We start from the raw sequence: 19943 nt of genomic DNA on the forward strand, positions 1-19943 counted from the left end.
CATGGCATAATTATTCACAACAGCCAACCCCAGCGTCCATCTACAGATGAATAGATAAACGCAAAATGTGGCATAAACATACAACGGAATATTATACATCCTTAAAAAGGAATGAAATTCTGGCACATGTTACAACATGGGAGTAACCTTGAGGACATTATGCAGTGAAATAAGGTAGACACAAAAGGACAAATACTATGCAATTCCATTTATATAAGATACCTGGCCAAAGTCATAGAGACAGGAAGTAGGATGTTGATGGGGATGGAGATGGAGAGTTATTATTTATGGTACAGGGTTCGGTTGGGAAGGTGACGAAGTTCTGGGCATGAATGACAGTGATGGTTGCGCAACGGTGTGAATGTACATTATGCCACAGAACTGTCCGATTAAAGAGGATTAAAATGGCAAATGTTATGTTAGGTATATTTAACTTAAAAATAGAAATTGAAAAAAAGACTGGCTTGAAGCCAGCCCCTCTATCCAGAAGAGCCGCCAAGCCGCTCACCCGTCTGTAGCACGCAGCTGACTCGATACACCTGGACCGCCCCTCCCCGCCCCCACGCTCGGGTCGCTACCCCGCAGCCCCAAAGAGTTTCACGGCGCAGGCGCGGTGCTGGGGTGGGTGGGCAGGAGGGGGCGTGGCCTCACACTGCGCCTGTGCCGAATTCCAGCTGTAACTGTAGTGGGGAAATCATGTCCAGGTTGGGCTCCCCGGCCCGGCGGCAGTGGGGAGGCCCGCACTGCACACGCGCAGACCGAGCACTCGCGTCAAAAGACGAAGAGAACGCGCGCTCCCCACGTCCTGCGAGCCCGGCTGCCAGGCGTTCGTCTCTGCCGTGACTCCCGCCGGGCAGGGCTGGCGCGCCCACGTCTGAAGAGCGATGCCCCGGGAGATCATCACCCTGCAGCTGGGCCAGTGCGGCAACCAGAGTGAGCGAGCGAGCGCCGGGCCCTTCCAGTCTCCGGTTCTGCCCCTTCGGGTCCCACCCAAGTGCTTGGCATCCTCTAGTCCCCCTTTCCCTCCCATGAAACCCCTGCCCTATTGCGCATGATGAACAAGGCCCCGATGGAGAGCCGCGCCTGGGCTGTGACAGCTCCCAGACCAGGTGTCTTGGGCCCAGCCTCTGAGTGTGACAGCCTTTGAGCCTAACCCTGCGCTGCTGAGGCCTTATGACTAGCAGACCCAGGCATCTCTCCCCATCCCCCAGTTGGGTTCGAGTTCTGGAAACAACTGTGCGCTGAGCATGGTATCAGCCCCGAGGGCATCGTGGAGGAGTTCGCCACCGAGGGCACTGACCGCAAGGACGTCTTTTTCTACCAGGTGCTCCCAGCGACTTTGCCAGCCCGCCCCCCACCCCCACCCCGCGCCCCCACAGTGGCCCCGGGGGGCCTGAGGGAAGGGCAGTGGCTTGGTACCAGGAAACCCTCTGGGCAAAGGAGTCAGGGCGGCTGGCTTGAGGAGGGAGGACAGGCAGGAGCCAGAGTTGGGAGGATGGAGGACTGGGCCTTAGCTGACTGGACCACCCTGCTGGTCTCCCCTTGACAGGCAGACGATGAGCACTACATCCCCAGGGCCGTGCTGCTGGACCTGGAGCCCCGGGTGATCCACTCCATCCTCAACTCCCCCTATGCCAAGCTCTACAACCCAGAGAACATCTACCTGTCAGAGCATGGAGGAGGGGCTGGCAACAACTGGGCCAGTGGATTCTCGCAGGTATCTGGGTGGCCATCCCAGAAACCCTTGATGTTCCCTCCCTAGGGCAAGGCAGGCTCAGGCAGCCTGGGGATTTGACCAGACCGGATAGACAATAAATAAGAGACAAAGGGATACCCTGACAAGAGGGAGAGCCAGGGAGAGGTGTATGCAAGCGGCAAATCATTTGAAAAGTAGCTTTTTTGGGTTGAGGGCCACAGCTGAGGCTCTGTTTGAGGGTGGCAGTAGTGTCCCAGGGGGTGTTCTTGGTGCTGAAAAGAGGTACTCCCCAGAACCTTCATCCTTACCCTCACTTCCATGTCTCTCTATACAGGGTGAGAAAATCCATGAGGACATTTTTGATATCATAGACCGAGAAGCAGATGGGAGTGACAGCTTAGAGGTGAGGTTCAGCCCCACTGAAGGAAAAGAAAAGGCTGATAGATGCTGGGGAAAGGTCGGGAGGTAGCCCGAACAGGTGGTGTGATGGGGGCAATTCTATTTAAAACTAATTTTTGGAGCATCATATGTGAGATATTAAGGTAAATAAGGTACAGAGGCTCCTGGGTGGCTCAGTCGACTGACTTGATATCTGCTCAGGTTATGATCTCATGGTTCGTGAGATTGAGCCCCAAGTCAGGCTCTGCACTAACAGCTCAGAGCCTGCTTGGGATTCTCTCTCTCCCCACCTCTCTCTCTCTCTCTCTCTTTCTGCCCTTCCTCTACTTGCTATCTCTCAAAATAAGTAAATTAAAAAAAAAAAAAAACATTTAAAAAGAAAGGTACAGGGGCACCTGGGTGGCTCAGTCATTGAGTGTCCTACTTCAGCTCAGGTCATGATCTCATGGTTCATGTATTCGAAACCTATGTCAGGCTCTGTGCTGACAGCTCAGAGCCAGGAGCCTGCTTCAGATCTCCCTCTCTCTCTGCCTCTCTCTCTCTCAAAAATAGATATTTAAAAACAAATTTTTTAAAGAAAGGTACAGTACTTGTCCTCAAGGAGATCCTAATGTGGATGGCATCAGCTCCTTAGGCATGAGTCTTCCTTCCCAAGGAGCCTCAGCCTGGATGGACACAGAAGCAGCCTTGAGACAGGAGTGTGTTGGGAGTGGGGAATGAGACAAGCCTAAAGCCTCTTCCCCAGATCCCTGGAGACTGCCTCTCCCCATGCAGGGCTTTGTGCTGTGTCATTCCATTGCTGGGGGGACCGGTTCTGGCCTGGGTTCCTACCTTCTGGAACGACTGAATGACAGGTAACCCTGTGTTTGGGGAGAGGGCATTAGCCCTGGTTCCCTGGGTAAGGTCTTTCCTTTTTGTCACTTTTTTCTCTTGGACTGAACGGCTTGGCACTATTGCTTTGAGTCACTGGTAGAAATAGAGCCTGGCCATCCAGGGAACATCTAGGAAACAGTAACTTCCAGGAGGGGATTTGCCTAGGGAGAGGAGGGACCTACAGGGTTTGGTGGGTTTGATGCTTCAGGTTTATCCTTTTTGGCTCCTGGGCTCTAAACACTCAGTTCTGCCCTCACCCGCCTTTTGTACAAGAGCTTGGTGGCACTTGGAAAGGAATGACCCTATTATCTCTAGAGAAGACCAAGGTGGGCGGTGATGGGAGTCCTTCCAGTTCATTGTCACTTTCCCCTTTCCCTCTTCTTCACCCCCAGGTATCCCAAGAAGCTGGTGCAGACATACTCAGTGTTTCCCAACCAGGACGAGATGAGCGATGTGGTGGTCCAGCCCTACAACTCCCTGCTCACTCTCAAGAGGCTCACCCAGAACGCAGACTGTGTGGTGAGTGCCAGAGAAAGGAGTGTGTGTGTGGGGGGGGGGTGCTTTGCTCCACCTCCTCAAACCAGTGGGACATGTACACCCTGCCCTTCCCAAGCCCCTGCCCAGAGAACAGAGGACCAAATAAAGCCATACCTGGTGGCCCAAATTATGAAATAAGGACTTGACCCCAAGTTGCTCTCAACAAAGTGAATACCCCTGACATGTGTCCCCATTTAGCCTATTTAATGCCTACTCATGCTTAAATTCTCAGCCCAAGGGGCACTTTCATAGTAAAACCTTCTCTGACCACGCATTCAAGGTCAAATTCCTTTGTGCATATTTCAGGCTGTAACTGTACTTTTCTGTAGACCTGGTGAAGGGGACAGACCGTGCCTGTTTTACCCTCCATGGTGTCTCCAGAACCAGGCACAGTGGATGGCACATGGAGACAATTTGTTTACAGGATGGTAGAAAAGTATCTTGTGATGCCCCAGGGGACAGTATTTTCCTTTTTAAGTTAACACACTTCCTGGTTTTTAGAATTTAGAGGGGGTAAAGCTAATAACTTATCTCTCTGCCCCCTTTCTCCTCAAAAAGGTGCCGTGACCCTCTTCTGTCCCCCCAGGTGGTACTGGACAACACAGCCCTGAACCGGATCGCCACAGACCGCCTGCACATCCAGAACCCATCCTTCTCCCAGATCAACCAGCTGGTGAGCCCCTGCTCCCGGACTGGAAACCCTCCTTACTGGAGTGCCATCTGGGGAAGGGAGGCCCCGCCCCAGGCCAAGGCCCATGACCCGGCACCCCCGTCCCCAGGTGTCCACCATCATGTCAGCCAGCACCACCACCCTGCGCTACCCTGGCTACATGAACAACGACCTCATCGGCCTCATCGCCTCGCTCATCCCCACTCCTCGACTCCACTTCCTCATGACCGGCTACACCCCGCTCACCACGGACCAGTCGGTAGGAGCAGCCCCAGCAGGCCCTGCCCTAGCCTTTCTGTCCCCCTGCTGCGCCCTCCAGGAGCCGCTCTTTGTAGCCCCAGAGGCTCTGTGCTCAGGGACAGGCACAGACCGTCCAGCTCCGTGCTGACTTGTTCTCCTCTTCCCTACACCCCTGGCTCCCTGTAGGGCCCGGGCTATGTGGGGTCTGCTGATGCTCCCGCACAGGGGCATGACCTTGCTGAGCTGAGGAGGGCTAAGATTCCTGGTCCTGCAGCCAAGGCTCAGTGTACAACTGAATCTCAAGATGCCTCCCAGAGAGACCATCCTAGCCTGAGTCTGATGGGGGTCAGCCATTGGACCGTGCCCTGAGTGCTGGCCTGGTCCCCGTGGCCCGCTCTCCCCTCAGGTGGCCAGCGTGAGGAAGACCACAGTCCTGGATGTCATGAGGCGGCTGCTGCAGCCCAAGAACGTGATGGTGTCCACGGGCCGGGATCGCCAGACCAACCATTGCTACATCGCCATCCTCAACATCATCCAGGGGGAGGTGGACCCCACCCAGGTAGGTGAGGCCCCTTCGTGCCACCCCCGGAACCCACAGGGGTAGAGGAGAGGCTACCACCACCACTGTTGTGTCCACCCCTCCCCGCTAGGTACACAAGAGTCTGCAGAGGATCCGGGAGCGGAAGTTGGCCAACTTCATCCCCTGGGGCCCTGCCAGCATCCAGGTGGCCCTGTCAAGGAAGTCTCCCTACCTGCCTTCGGCCCACCGGGTCAGTGGGCTCATGATGGCCAACCACACCAGCATCTCCTCGGTGAGCCTAATCTCCTGGCCTTCTTTGGCCATTCAGTTCCAGTAGACACCCTTATCATTCTCCCCCATTCCATTCCAGCCCCTTATCATGCACTGGTTCCCATCCTGGAGATTTCTATCTCTTTCAGCTCTTTGAAAGTTCCTGCCAGCAGTATGACAAGCTGCGGAAGCGGGAGGCCTTCCTGGAGCAGTTCCGCAAGGAGGACATCTTCAAGGAGAACTTTGATGAGCTGGACACGTCCAGGGAGGTTGTGCAGGAACTCATCGACGAGTACCATGCAGCCACACGGCCAGACTACATCTCCTGGGGCGCCCAGGAGCAGTGACTTCCTCCCCACCACTTCCCCAGGACAGTATGCATAGTCCCCATTGTGCCTGGTCCCTGTGACCCAGATTCTTGTCACCAAAAACCTTTCTAGGTTTATCTCCAGCCCAGGAGCTGGTCCTACTTCCACCCTTCTCTGACCTGACCCTTGATATTGCTCATTTAGCTTGAATAAAGCAATAAAGCTTTGTCGTGAATACAGTCAGAGCTTGGTTGTGGATATAGTCAGGGCTTGGTCTGTGAATATGGGGGATGACCCATGCTCCCTCCCAGTTCCCAGGTATGTGGCCTTTATCTTAGTCCACTTAGTCCAGGTCTTAGTGTGGTCACTATTTCCACTGGCATACCTTGTCTAGAACCAGGCTGCTTTACTAGAGTCAGCCCTACTCTCAAGATTACAGAGGTTTACTGAGGTCTGCTATGTCCTCAGTGCCTACGCTCCTGCCCCAGGGTGGATCAATATTGCCCCAGCCTCTTCCGCTAGCGAAGAGGCTGTGGGGGCTAGAGAAGGAGGGCCTGCAGCATTCTGAGCAGGTCAGGAAAGCCAGAACTCTAGATTCCCAGTGCCCAAGGCTATCAGATCCTCAGGAACGCAACCCGATTCAAACTAACTTGATAAAGCAAGAACAGAACTTGGGAGTAGGACTGAGCCCATCCCGATAAGGTATTATCTGTGCCAGAGAAGTTCTTGGGTCTGATCCTGCCCCAGGCTTCTCTCTATTCCAGGCCCAAAGCAGTAGACACACAAAAGATGGACCCAACTAGGGCCCAGAAGCTGGACACCAGGGTAGGAACTGGGTAGTGGCAGTCCTGATGACTCACTGCCTTCCGGCCTTAGAGACGCCAGGAGGCCACCCCTATGCCACTCAATGGAGAAGCAAGGGTGAGTAATTGCCAGCCTCCAAAACTGCCCTCTTGCCTGCCCCACCCACCACCCTGTGGCAGCATGCTGGCGAAGAGGAGGTTAAATCCAGAAGGTCAAGGAGGGTGGAGCCCTGTGGTGTCCAGACTCCCTTCAGTGCTGGTAAAAGCCCACAGTGTGGGCGTCCCCAGAGGTGGAGCTCTGAGCTCTGGGGACTCTAACTTGTCCCACTGACAACACTCCCACAGGAAGGGTTTGTGTAAATAAGGATTTTTTTTTTCTTTTTGCTTCTCTTCTACAAATAAATTAAGAAACAAACTAGAAAATTGTCTGCACCCATTGCAGCCCTTGGGTGTGGTGTGTGCCCTGTCCCTGCAGGGCCAAAAGGGTCCACGGTTCCCTCAAATCTCAGAACAGTCCAGGTCCAGGCTGGAGGCAGAAGGGAGGTCGTGACCTCTTGGCAGGCTCAGTCCTGCAGCTGCCCCAAACAGCCAGACTGTCCCTGGGGCTCGTCCAGGCCCGGGTGCTGGCTGGGAGGGGAGGTGTCTGGCAGGTCTTGGCATGGAGGAGAAGGGCTGCGGCAGGGCCTCTCGGGGGAGGGACTGGGCAAATAGGCATTCACCAGCTGCATGATCTCTTCCACCTAAGAGAAGGCAGAGGTCAGAGTGCAGTAGGGGCCACTGGGTTCTCTTTTGTCTCATCCTCCACCCGGGCTCCTTACCAGGGCCTTACTAGAGCTGCCCCCTATGACCTTTCCTTCCTCATCAGCGCTCTCTCCCTCACTCACTATGTGCCAGTCACACTGGTGTCTTTCTGCTTCTCAAAGATGCTAAGTGGATTGTCATCTCAAGGCCTTTACACTTGGAATATCTTCTACCTGGAATGCTGTTCCCCCAGATCTTCCTGTGGCTAGCTTAAAGGTCACTTTGAGTATCCTTTCCTGACTGTCCTACCTAATGCTATGACCCCCCCCTCCAGTCACTTCCTGTCACACTACGCTTCCCTTGGTAGCGTTTATCACTTTCTTATATGGTTTTTGATTCCTTATTCAGTGTCTGACACGCCTGCTCTAATTAATGTCAGCTCCTTGAGCCTCTCTTTGATCACAGGTGGATGGATCCCCAGTGCCTAGAACTGTACCTGCCCCATGCTCAGTGTTTAATAAAATGTTTCTTGACATCCTTTCCGTTCCTTCCACCTTCCACACCCTCTTTCTACTCACCTGGGGACTCTGCAGGAGGAGCTGGCTCTCTCCCACCCTCAGTGCCAGGGTGTGGGGGCCCATCAGTTGGCAGGCGGCCACATGGCCATAGCTGACACAGTGGATGGGCTCTGTCTCACCTGGCCGGGAGAGGGACATGGCCTTGGCTCCCAAGCCCAGACATAGCTTCTGTGGAGTGCCCCCACCAGGCTCCTATGGACAGACAGGCAGAGTCAGGGTGGAAGGAGGGAACCCTGCAGCATTATTTTTGGTGGGGGGAGATGGCTGTGAGCAGGGAGTTTCCCAGTCCCCTTTATGATCCACATTGCATGGAGGGGCTTAAGGCTCTGGAGAGGTGAGAACCCAAGGGCCAGGGAGTGACTCCTGGGATTTGGGAGGAGCAGCTGTGCTGGGTGTCAGGAGTGACTTGACCCACAGTGGGGCTTGTGGCTCTGGGGCAAACGTGTAGGGCTTGGGCCGCCAGAGTCCCCTCTCCCTTCTCCCCCTCACCGTGCTCAGCTCCAGAACGTCATACCGAGCAGCGCCGAACCCTGGACACTGCGCCGCCAGAGCCAGGTAGGCAGCCATGGCCTCAGCTCGGCCCATGCCCCGTAGCCGCTTCCAGCCGCCCAGCACAGCGGCCGCCGTGCCGGCGCCACCTCCTCCCTCGCGGGCCACGCTTCCCGCCGCGCTGCCGGCCCCGCCGCCGCGCCGGGTCCTTTCCGCCCGCCTCTTGGCCAGGCCCGGACTCCAGATTGCCCCGGCCAGCAGGGCGGCGGAGGGAGGAGGCCTGGGGACTGGGCGGGGAGGGTCTTCACGTGGCGGGGCGGGGGGCGGCAGCAGGCGATCCAGGGGAGGCAGGGGCTCCCTGGGGGAGAAGTCTCGGTGCAGGCTCTGCAGACGCAGCGCCGCCAGGGCGCGCAGCGTGTCTTCGGGCGGGGGCGGCCGGCCGCGGAGCAGCAGAGCGTGAGCCTAAGAGGAGGCAGTGGGTGTCAACGTGGGAGCGGCGGCGAAGAAACCTCGGGGTGCATAATCCGAGGTCTGGGTTCAAGTAAAGCCTCCCGCGAGGTTGCCATAACTATGAAATGAGACGGCCCAGAAAGGGAGGGGTTCAGGCTCGCGAGTATTTGGGGGGGTCGGGGCGGGAACGCTGGAGATCCTCACCTGCTCAAAGAGGAAAGGCAGTTCGTGACCGTCTGGGGACAGCCCCTCAGGGTGCAGAGGCCCGTGAAGACGCAGGCATAGTCTCCAACCAGAGTCCGTCGAATCATCCAGCCCGGCTTCCTCCGCTGCCAAACTAAAGAAGAGATAAGGACTCGGTGCGAGGCAGAAGCGAGACTCCCCTAGGCGCTGGCCGGAGGCGGGACCAAACGGGGGGGGGCGGAGCCAGAAGTTTGGGACGCCTTGAAGCCAAACAGCAAACTGCCCGAGGGCAGGCTCCATGTGAGAACCAGCAAACGTTACCGTGCAGGGCAAATGGCCAGGGCTTCATAAAAGTTTGCTCAGGGATTGACCAGAGGTGAGAGGCTGATGGGTTAACGGAGAGCGGGGCTGGGGCTGGACATTTACTTCTCAAACCTGGTGAGCACGTCGGCCACGAGAGTGCTCCCAGCCAGGGCTCGCTCCTGGGCCCCTCGCTGCTCATACAGCGCGAATGCGTTCCGGCTACGGGCCAAGCCCAGCCGTCCCACGAGCTCTCGAGCAACCTGGATGGGAGAAGGCATGAGGGGAAGGTCAGGCCGCGCAGGGGTCTTGCCATCTGGAGGGTTCTTTCAGCTTTCTCAGTCCCTCCATACACATCCCTGACTCAAATGATGAATCTCAGGCTTGGGCAAACCTAGGGCCCGGGAACCAGGAGAGCCAGGCATGGGAAGCCGGGGTCGGGGGGAAGGGTTGTGGTTTCAGGGGTCTTTTCTGGCCTTACCTCCCCCGCTGTGGTGTGAGAGTCTATGGCCACAGGGCAGGCACCAGCCCCCGGACAGTGCACGGTGCACAACAGCTCCTGTCGTCGGCTCAACGCTGAAATCTCTGCCAGAGAAGGCACCAGCTCTCGGCCGCGCGTCCGGCCCAGCGCTTTCCGGATGAAGCGCGCATATTCCGCCAGTTCTGTGTCCGGGAGCGCCTGCTCGGTCCTGGGGTAGGGGAAACCCGAGGATCGGTGCTCGGAGAGCTTACCTTCTCCCCCTTCCTTTCGCCCTCTTATTTTATCGTTTCTTTCATCTAATCGGTTCCCTTCCTTCCAACTCTAAGTTCCTTGAAGGCAGCGACCCTCTCTCTTCTGGATCTACCCTTGGCGCACCACGTGGATCTGAATTATTTTCTAAGGCCCTGACAGCTTGCTCCTCACTGCCCCCTCCCACTTCCCCAAGTCTCCACGATCGTCCTTCGGGTTGGAATCCAAAATCCAGCCTCATTCCGCTTTGCAACTGGCTGCCTCAGCCCTGAGGAAAAGCAGCCTTTAGTAATTCTTCTGCCCAAAGGGGGCGCCTTTTCTAATTCCTCCCACCGAAAGTGGGATCAGATCTTTAATTCCCACAGAGACGGTGTACATATTAGCAGCGGTCAAGTCTCTTCCCTTCGCTGGGCCTAAATTCTCCCTCCACCAAACAATTTGGCAAGGCCTCTCATTCTCTCCCAGCCCTGTCAGCTCCCTTGCCTTGGCCTTACCCCACCCCTCCCCTCTCACCTTTCCAGATGCCCCAGGAGGTGCCCCCTCACAGCTCCCCCAGGCCGGAAGGTGCAGCTCATGCAGGTGAGGAGCTGCCAGTACCGAAGGGCTGCGGGGTCTTGGGTAGCTGGGGGCCCAGGGGGGCCTGCGGGGCCCGAGGTCTGCTTAGCCAGCTGCAGGAAGAGCTCGTCGCGGAGCGCAGGCAGGTCCCGGCAGGTTTGGAGCACACCCTGCATCAGGGGCCCGGGGCGCCGCGCCCCCTCCAGCGCCTGCAGCGCCAGGAACAGCCGCACCGCCTCCTCGCGCAAGGGTGCGTAGCCCGGACCTGTGGGAGGGTGGGGGTGGAGGGACGGTTTGGAGAGGGGACACAGAGCTGGGCCCTGGAAGGAAGGCATGAACCAGGGAAAGGTCAGAGGGAATATAAGGGGACAGGGGATGGCAAGGAGGGGAGAGTTCGAACGACAGGAAGAGTGAAGGGAAAGCAATGGTCCCCACAGAGCCAAGCTCTCAACCCCTACCTCCCAGGCATCTCCACCTCGGGATCCACTGAGGCTGCTCTCTGAGTTTGTGAGCTACAGGGGTTGACTAAAAGAAATAGGCTCAAACCCCAGATTCTGCAATTGGGCACTAAGAGCCATCACCATGAACTAGAAAACAGGCTGGACTGGGAGTTCTGAAACAAGGGTTTGTCTCCCAGCCCTCCTTAATCTTCTAGCTTTAGGACCTGACTAGTCACTATTCCTTTTGTGGAAGAGGTGTAGCTGAATGAGGCCAGCACATTGTCCCAAAGTTCTGGCCTGTCCAGCAGTTGTAAAGGCGGTATGACATGGTCTTAAGAGTATACTGAAAAATAGGACAGAGAGTGTAAAAACTCATGAAGGAATATCAGTAGGCAGAATGAGACCCACAGGGAAGGTGGTCAAAGGGAGCCTCTTTTCCTGTACTGGCTTCCCTCTCCTCCACCCTGAGTATCAGTTTGGTCAGCTTCTATTTTCACCTTCATCCTTGGAAAAGTGAGGGGCTAGGTTTGCTTTGGACTTCTAAGTCCCTGTCAAGTGAGGCATTCAGATTCCCCATCCAAGGGACTTGGGCCATGGCACCACTCACCTGGGGCGCTGACACCGTAGGGCAGGGGCAGGAGTGGAGCGTACAAGGCCCCACTGGTGTGCCTCAGAATTGGGTTCCGTCGGTAAATAAGGGCCACAGCTTCCGGATCCCCGCAACTCTCCTAGAAGTTAAGGAGTCACAGGGATGGGAAAGGGGGCTCTCTATGAACTCAGACAGCTTCTGGATTCACCACCCTCCTCTTTCTCGACGAAGTCCCTTCTTTCACACCTGAATGTCTCTAAGCAGCAGCTGGGTAGGGGTCTCCAGTGGTGCCTTGGAGGCGATCACTTCTCGCAAGGCCACCCCCCAGCGCTCCGCCTCAGCCTGGCGTGGGGAGCAGAGCCGGATGCTGTGCTTCCGGCCAGACACGGTCACTGACCACAGACCTGGGAGAAAAGAGCCCGCGGAGGGCAATTAGGGCCGGCGGGGCTGCTGCCCAGGGAGGTACAAGAGTCCCCACGAAGTCTCACCGGTCTCTTTGGGTCGGCGCTCCGGGCCGGTCACCGAGCACAAGCTGGTGAGCACGAGGCTCCCGAGGCGCCGCGCCCCCTTCCCGCTGCTGCTGAACTGATCCAGGGAGTCCCTGGTGAGCACGAACCAGGCCCGGCGCGGGGGCAACCAGGGCCGCGCCCCTCCTCCGCGGGGCTCTCGGTACAGCCAACCTGGAGGGCAGAAGAGGGAAGGAAAGGAGGTGAGTAGGAGAAGACACTATCCCCTGGAGGGTTGGGATTGGGGCTTCCAGAGTGCATGAGGTGGGTCCCCACCTTTCACCACGACGTCCGGGTCCTCCTCCGGCGGCCCCTTCTCTGGGATGAGACTTCGCGTCTCCTCCCAGCTCTGCAGCCTGGGCCAGAGGGGAGGGAGGGTTGGGCGAGGCTGTCGGTCCTGCACCCCGCCTCCAGGGGGCTCCTCAGTCGGGGCTCCCCAGACTGCAAGCGCCGGGACACCCCTCCCCCAGGCTGTGGGAACCGCTGGGCCGTTCTGACCTCGCACCAGAAATAGCCCAGACCCCCCCCCCCCTTTCTCCCCGCGCCCCCAGTCGGACCGCCCCCCCGGGACCCCGGCCAAACCACAGCGTCCGGCATAAGGCCTCTCCCTTATTGCACAACTGCGGGAGGGCAGACGGCGAGGATTGGGGTCCCCGGAACGGGCTGGGGTCTCCAGACCACGAGGCTCAGGGCCGAGCTCACCTGTCAGAGGCTGGCCCGCTCCTCACCGGCTGAGTCAGCGTCACGTCCAAGGGGCCCTGGGGAAACAGGCGGGGGCAGCCCTCAGGATCAGAGCCGTCATCGCAGGATGCCGGTGGCTTCTGCCCCCAGGACAGCGCTGCTCAGGGAATTGAGGAATCAAGGAGTAGGGTCATGACTGTGAGGGAGCGAGTAGAAGCTAAAGGTCGCCCCTTCTTCCAGTCTCTACAGAACTGCCCGAGCTAAGAAGCGAAGCCTCCCGCCTTGTCTCCGTTTCCCTTTGAAGACTCAAATCAGGGCGGGATACAGTGGAAAGAACACTGTGCAGGGAGTGGGGAGACCTGGGTTCTAGTAACAGCCTGACCACTAACTCGAATCACTAACTGGCTGTGGAACCTTCACAAGTCGGCAGAGCCTTTGAGCCTTGGCTTCCCCATCTTTGAAAAGGGAGAGGTGGGTGAAGTTTCTTCTTGCTGGAAGTCACCCCCTCCTCCTCATTTTCCCTTCATTGGCTGGCAGGCAGGCAGGTGGTGGGCACAGAAGTGGATGAAGGGAAGAAGGACTTTTTCAGTATAGGGCTTTCTCCAAGAACTACTTTTGCCCTTCCATAGACACCCCTCAGACTCAATGGTAAGCAGACCCTCCCCCTTTGCTGGGGCTCGGGAAGGGCAGGCTGGAAAGTGGCACAGGCTCTCCAGGGGAGATGCAGCTCAGGATTTTGCCCTTCTTCCCCTTGTCCTGGAACTTCAACTGTAGACTGGGGTCTGAGAGAGGCCAAAATCCGTCCAGAAGCCAGGTCAGGCAGGAACGGTGCCATCGTCCCTTTGCTCCCACACTGCTAAAGCCAGGAGGGGGAGGTGGGGGAGGCAGGGACACCTGTCCCCAAGCTCAGTGGAGGGGGGTGGAGGTGGAGCATGAGCGAGGCAATGGCGTGGTTCACACTGCCGACCCTGTCCAGGCTGGAAGCTTGGGGACGCCTGGGTCCTGTGCCTTCCTGAGTGACAGATCAACCTATTTTCTGGAGGGTCTAAAAGGAGTTCTTAGCCACACCACCACGGGGGCAGGTGCTGACCACTCTCTTAGACCAACTCCCCTAATCGCCGTCCCCTGCTTCCCTCCCTCCACCCCCCTCTATATTTATCCGCCCTCCGCCTCCGCCAGGTGCTGGCGCCGGCCCCAGCGGCGCAGCCCGCCCCACCCGGGCACCGAGCCACCGGGCCTGCTGGGGACCCCTGAGTGGGGGATGGGAGCCTGACCCAGGCCATAGCACACGGGAGTCTGGTTGCCGGTGTGCAGGGGAATCGGGGAGGGGACGTCATGAATTGGAGGTCTTCCAGACCAACGAGCCTCAGTTTCCCCACGGGGAGATTCCACAAAACCGGGGAGCCGTGTCCCTCACCATCCCCTCCGGAATTCCCCAGGAGCCTCACCAGGGAGGGCCGAGAGTTCTGTCTTGAGTGGCAGGGTAATGACGATGGGTCCTCGAAGAGCGGTCGCCCCCAGCTCCCTGTCCGTGGGGTCCCTGCCACAGCCCCCAATCTGAGGATGCCTTCTCCCCCTCTCCCACGTCCCCGCGGCGGGAGCTCCGGCATCTGGCCCCAGCACTCAGCGCTCACAAACTGGGAGCGGAGCGGACCCAGGCGTCCGAGCCGCCCAGCCGGCCTCGCCACATTCCTCGGCGCTGGCGGAGGCGGAAGGAGACGGGATGGGACGCGGGCCCGGCGGGGAAGGGAGAGGCAGGGCCAGGTCGGGCCACGCGTGACGCCTCCCCTGCCTCAGGGCCCCTAGCAGGTGGACAGCGCCCAGCATGAGGCTCGAGGCCCACAGGCACATCCCCAGTAGGACTGTTCCTTGAGCTCCGGGGGGGGGGGGGGGGGCTCCTGGCCCCCAGGCAAAAACCTCTCCCACGTCCCCGGTCCGCCAAGAGCACGCCGTTTGGCTGGAGTCTGGAGCAGGATCAGACGTGACGGCTGGTTTTGGTGAGAGGGATTGAGACAAGGCTCCAAACCCCCCGGGACTTACCCTCCCGCCGCCCGCTGGACTCGGGGTCCGCAGCTCAAAGGTCTCCTCGTCCTCGTCCTCGTCCCCGTCCCCGCTAAGCTCGCCGTCCCCGTAGTCCCGGTGCAGAAGAGTAAAGCCTCGACGGCAGCAGAGGAGCCACCACAATCCCCCGGGGAGAGGCATCCGGGCGAGCAGCCGGGGGATGGGGGCTCGGGCAGCCGGGCCGAGCTGCAGGGGGTCGGAGAAACTGGCGGGGCTCCGACCCGAGCAAGGGAATGATGCAGCGGGAGGAGGGGAAGAGAGAAGGGGACAAGGAGGAGGCAGTGTCAGACGCTGGGGTGCAAGGGGTCTCTTGCTAGCGCCTGCGGGGTCTCGGTGTCTGCGCCCCCAGAGGGGGAGGGGGAAAGCGTCCAGGGCTGGTGGGGGAGCAGTGTCCGGAGCTGGGAAGTAGTGTCCGTTGTAGTGTCCAGCCCTGTGGGGGGCAGTGTCCGGTGCAGTGTCCGAGGTGGGCAGTTGTCCAAGCTCCAGGGAGGGTCGTGTCCGGTAGAGTGTCCGGTGGCCGGGGCCCGGGCCGCGCGCGCTGCGCTCCCTGCAGCCCCGGGACTGGCGCGCTAGGGGCGCGAGCACAGCTCTGGGACCCCGCCTCCCCAACCCCCTCCCCTCCGACGGCCCCCCCCCCCCCTTTCCCTCTTCTTTCTCTCCTCCCTTCTTTACAGGGCAGGGTGCAGTTTTCGTCACAGCCTCCCCTGACCAATCCCTGTGCCTGGCGCCGGGCGCGGCCACCAATCAGACCACTGAAACCGCGGCGGGTTGCATCATGTGCCCCTGGCTTGGTGACAGCGGGGAGGAGCAGAGGAATAAGGAGGGAGGGGGCAGTGCGATGTTAGCCACGCCCCTGTCTCTGAGGTCGGACTCGGAGTGCTAGTGATGTCACGGAAGCCCGCCTTCATGCCCGTTTTAACTCTTGGCTCACCAACCAAGAGATTAAAAACCCTCTCGAGGAGCTTTATAGAAGGAAGGGCATAGGGCATGAAGGAAGGCCCCGACTGCTGCCCTCTGAAACCCTGTCTCGTCTCAGGGTCCCTGAGAAAGGAACGAGACTTAGCTACCTGCGCCAGGCTCAGCTCTAGACGCAGCTAGCTCTCCGCCCCTGGATGGAGTAGTCCAATTCCTTGATGTGAGTCGCTTTAAAAATTAAGGTGACTCGGGAATTAAGAGACTCGGGAAAGTGAAGACCTAGGTCGGAAATGAAATCTAATTTAGAGCGCACAGCTCACTGAACTCCAGTGGGGAGAGTGACTTGAGATTCAAGGGAATTCGGTGGTCTTCGAAGAGTGGAGGCCTCTTGGGGTGAATAGCCTGGAGTTCTAAGTCGGAAGGGGTTAAGCGAGGCGCTAAATGGCCGGGGCGGGGCGGGGCCGCGAACGGGGCGGGGCCAGGGCGACCGCGGGCGCGCGCGTGCGTTGCTGACTCAGCGGCGATTCCCGCGGTCTCCGGTGGAGGGTTCCAGGTTGGCCCCCAGCGACTGGCTTGTGGGACCTTCGGAAGATCGGCGCCATCTCCGGGCCTTCCCTGGATCCTGGCCCCTAGTGGAGGTGGCTCTTGGTCTCAGCCGCCGGAGGCTCTAGGAAGGAAGGCTAGCCTGAGCTGGGCGGGGCGGGACAGGGCGGGGACGTCAGGCCAGCGCCTCCCTTGAGACCTCCCTGCCACACCCGCCCTTCTTGCCGGGGGTCCCCAGACTCCTGGCTGGAGTGGTAGGGGCAGCTTTGCTGACCGGATATTAAACTGCGAGCCTTGTCGCACGTGAACACCATCCTGCCTATCGTGCTTGTGTAAAACAAAGACCAGGAATCAATGCGACCGTCTCTAGAGGCTATCTATCCCCGTCTTGTCCTCACCCCGGATGACAGTGACCAGCACTGAGATTTCCTAGGGATGGAGACATTCAAACCATATACTCGCTTCCCTGTCTAGATCCCGGGTCTTTGCAGGAAAGTTCTTTCCGATGTCTAACCTCTCTCTTTCCGGCAGGCTCAGTGCATTTCCTCTGACCCCGTCCCCAGGGAAGATGGAGAATGGCAGTCACCCCCACCCCCACCACACCCATGATAACGACTCTGGAAATTTTCAATTTGGAATTCTCTCCTTGGTTTTTCTCCAAGGTGAAAAACTCCGACTCAACTTTTTAAATAACCTTTTTTCTTTCCGCCACAGAACTTTAGAAGGGACTGTAAAGTGGTAATCTAATCCAAAAGCCCACCCAAAACGGAAATCTCCTGCCCATTGTCCCTACCCCCACACCAGGCACAGGCACACACAGTCCCCAACAGCCTTAGCCTGAACATTCCAGAGGCCAGGAACCCGGTACTTCATAAGGCAGCCATTACTGGAGAGCACTGTGGTTGTTAGAAAGCTCGTCCTTATGCTACTTTAAGAGGAACCCCAGCCCCTCGTTGCCTGGCAGCTTTCCCACCTCACCTCTTGTTCACAGAGACCTGGTGAAGGTGGAGGGAGTGTCAGTGCCTAGAGCTTCAGCAGGCTCAGCAGCCCTGCACCCCCACCCAGATTCTCAGCGCCTTCCACTCAGAGCCAAGCGCACTGAGGGGGAGGGGGAACCCACCGGTTCTGCCCTGCTACAAATCACTTCCAAGTCGGTGACTCAAAAATAGTAACAGTTGTTGGGTTGTATCTCATTTCCATGTTATCAATTTAATGTGGCAAAGTACAGAAGCAATTCCTTTAGGTCCCTACCTCCTTCTCAGGGTCTCCCCACCTACTCCCCTTTCCCACTACCCTCCCTGGAATCATTTCCTCAGCCCGCCCTCTCCCCTTGATTCGCAGCCCTAGTAGTCCCAGGAGGAGACACTGTGGGTCTCAGTGGGAGCCGAACAGGAAGAGAGGCGGGGCCGGCGGGGGCAGCGGCCCCGGGGGCGAGGCCCTGGGCTGCAGCTCCCACCCCGCAGCAGCCTCCGCAGGTCCTGGCGGAATCGCAGGCCCAAAAAGGCGTAGAGTACGGGGTTCAGGCCGCAGCGGGCCAGGGCCAACCCTCCGGTCACGAGCAGTGCCAGATCCTTGCGCTTGCTGGCAGGGCAGCTCCGCTCGCGGGCAGCCAGTAGGTCGGCCGTATCCAGTAGCAGGGCGAGACTGTAGGGCAGCTGCAGGACCACGAAGGCCGCCACCAGGGCCACCACGACGCGCAGCGCACGCCGGCGCTCGGGCCCCCTGGCGGCCAGCAGCGTGCGGCCCAGGAGCGCATAGCAGGCGGCCATGACGCCCAGCGGCAGCGCGAAGCCCAGGACCACCTGCGCCACGGCGCTTGCCCCCTTCACCGTCTGCGTGAGGCCCTCGGGAAAGATGAGACGGCAGCGCCGCTGGCCTTCCCGCTGCCCATCCTGGCTGAAAAGGAGAGCAGGCAGCGCGAGAAGCAGCGACAGCAGCCATACCATGGCTGAGACCACGTGTGCGCGGCCTGGCGCAGAGGGCCTCGGTCCAGCGGGGAGGGCCCGCGCGATGGCCACATAGCGGTCGGCGCTGATACAGGCCAGGAAGAGGAAGCCAGCGTGGAAGGAGGCTGAGTAGAGGCCCGAGATGGCGCGGCAGGTGGCACTTCCCAGACTCCAGCCCTGCAGAGCCCCGGCTGCGGCGAAGGGCAGGGTTAGGGCCAGCAGAAGGTCGGCCAGGGCCAGCTGGAGCAGGTGGGCAGAAGTGGGCGAACGGACAGCACGTCGGGCTGCCAGGTGGGTGGCCAGGACCAGGCCATTGCCGGCCAGACCCAGTGCAGCCACTGCCAGGGAGACACTGGGTTGGAAGGCCCGACTGAAGGCCTGGACATCTGCCTTGTAGCAGAGTTCTGGCAATGGCTCAGCCGAGTATGCCTCCTCATCATACCCAGAGTAGGGGCTCCAGGAGACCTGGGGAGGTCAAAATGAGAGGAGAGACCTTATGAGACACCTCCCACACACCTCCCCTTCCCACACATACCTTCCAAGCTGGGAGCTTCTGTGACCGTTGTGCAGAGGGAGAAGATACAAACTCTTCTCCAAACTCTTCCTAGCACACCCTCCCAACAGGTCTTGGCTTCCACTGCACCCCTCCTGCCTCTGCATGCAGCTTCCTGGCTGACCTTGACCTGTCTGTATCTCAGTTGCCTAATATGTAATGTTGAGATTAGAAACCCTGACCAGCCCAAGCGGCAGAGTTGTTTGAAATAAAGAAGAGGTAATGGATGTGAAGCACCTGGGCTCCCCATGAGCCAAGGTTTCTGTCACTAATAGATCTTGGGGATTCGGTTCTGTTTGCAGCGCCCTCTCCTGCAAGAACACCTACATTCAGGCTTTGCCTCAGGGCTGGTCCCTGGACTCCGGGCATGGTGTGGAGAGGGTTTCTAATGTCTTTTTTCCTTTCTCCCCTCCCTGCCCCATCTCTACCTCCAGTACAGGTACACTGAATGACTCATGGCAAGGCGGGGGGTCTCAAGGGTTGGACCTCAGGTTTTCTGGTCTCGGTTGCAACCTGGGACCTTGAGGTTCAGCTCACTATTCCCCTCAGTCCAGTCTCATCCCCCAACCCCAGCCTCACATCACCAGCCCCATCTATCTGGAAGGTCCTGATCCCAGATGGCTCCAGGCATCCTGGATAGGTCATAGCATGGTAGAAGCTTGTTACCAAGTGGGGAATCCCAGCCCTTTGCCTTATCCTCCCTCTCTATAACCCTTCCTCCCTGCCCCCACTCCCACCTGTTCTGCAGGCTCCGTCCCCATCTCTGGCTACAAGGGTTTCTGAGGTATAGCCACTAGGGAGAGAAGTTAAGCTAGTGGGACAGGAAGGAAGGGGCGGGGAGAGGGGCCAAGAGGGCGGTGGGGATAGGGTCTGTGAGCCCTTTTTACCTAACTTTCCCATTCCACCCTCTATTTTTTTTTCTTTTTTACCCTGCCAGTAGAAAAAGAAGGGGTTTTTGGAATATCATTTGCTAGCTACTTGTGTGATCTTGAGTATGTTTACCTCTTTGAGCCTCAGGCTTTTCATCTGTAAAGTGGAGTGAGGTAAAAATGCTGAGTTGACAGGGTAATGAGAGTGCCTAGCACGGGTGTTTGGGGGCACAATTTGCCTTCAGAAAATGTTAGATTCTTTTACTTACTTATCTCCCCATCTCCAGGTAGCCACCCCCCCCCCCCCCCCCCCGCTTTTCTGGGATTTTTGAGGACCTCTCGGCTGGCCCTTGCCTTCCTTCCCCCATCTCTGCGGCCACAGTCCCTGCCAGCTTCGGGTTATTCAGGGTATTTCCCAGCGTCTGGAGGCTCTCTACCCCCGCCCTTTCGCAGCAGGGCTGAGGCGCGCGCTTGCGCGGGGTCCGGGAAAGCGGCGCG

The 19943-nt window shown here is 58.6% G+C and overlaps 3 protein-coding genes across 7 annotated transcripts; 1 reads left to right on the plus strand and 2 right to left on the minus strand.

Moving 5' to 3' along the window:
* Positions 1-754: 754 nt before the first annotated feature.
* LOC121045037 (tubulin gamma-2 chain) lies at positions 755-5754 on the plus strand. Of its 2 annotated transcripts, XM_040497631.1 has the most exons (11): positions 755-933; positions 1212-1324; positions 1550-1717; positions 2031-2099; positions 2870-2949; positions 3361-3487; positions 4092-4178; positions 4285-4434; positions 4822-4974; positions 5066-5227; positions 5355-5754. In XM_040497631.1, exons 1-11 carry the CDS (start codon positions 885-887, stop codon positions 5550-5552), a joined length of 1356 nt encoding a protein of 451 aa, XP_040353565.1. In that variant the 5' UTR covers positions 755-884; the 3' UTR covers positions 5553-5754. The 2 variants fall into 2 exon arrangements, with proteins under 2 accessions (XP_040353565.1, XP_040353566.1); XM_040497632.1 differs by lacking the exon at positions 2870-2949 and having other exon boundaries at positions 5355-5471.
* A 913-nt stretch (positions 5755-6667) lies between these two features.
* PLEKHH3 (pleckstrin homology, MyTH4 and FERM domain containing H3) lies at positions 6668-15223 on the minus strand. 4 transcript variants are annotated; one of them, XM_040497627.1, is made up of 13 exons: positions 14599-15223; positions 12580-12635; positions 12154-12233; positions 11860-12051; positions 11618-11775; positions 11390-11510; positions 10301-10607; positions 9539-9746; positions 9193-9320; positions 8779-8911; positions 8125-8586; positions 7636-7827; positions 6668-7056 (listed from the first exon to the last, which is right to left on the minus strand). In XM_040497627.1, exons 1-13 carry the CDS (start codon positions 14758-14760, stop codon positions 6880-6882), a joined length of 2376 nt encoding a protein of 791 aa, XP_040353561.1. In that variant the 5' UTR covers positions 14761-15223; the 3' UTR covers positions 6668-6879. The 4 variants fall into 4 exon arrangements, with proteins under 4 accessions (XP_040353561.1, XP_040353559.1, XP_040353560.1 ...); XM_040497625.1 differs by having other exon boundaries at positions 9184-9320; positions 14599-15222; XM_040497626.1 differs by lacking the exon at positions 14599-15223 and adding an exon at positions 14007-14592 and having other exon boundaries at positions 9184-9320.
* Positions 15224-17255: 2032 nt separating this feature from the next.
* Positions 17256-19906, minus strand: CCR10 (C-C motif chemokine receptor 10). Its single transcript, XM_040497637.1, has 2 exons — positions 19314-19906; positions 17256-18488 (listed from the first exon to the last, which is right to left on the minus strand). Exons 1-2 carry the CDS (start codon positions 19335-19337, stop codon positions 17421-17423), a joined length of 1092 nt encoding a protein of 363 aa, XP_040353571.1. The 5' UTR covers positions 19338-19906; the 3' UTR covers positions 17256-17420.
* Between the last annotated feature and the right edge of the window lie 37 nt (positions 19907-19943).

The sequence above is a fragment of the Herpailurus yagouaroundi genome, unplaced genomic scaffold (genome assembly GCF_014898765.1).
Source record: "Herpailurus yagouaroundi ecotype Mexico unplaced genomic scaffold, PumYag 189, whole genome shotgun sequence".
Lineage (NCBI taxonomy): Eukaryota > Metazoa > Chordata > Mammalia > Carnivora > Felidae > Herpailurus > Herpailurus yagouaroundi.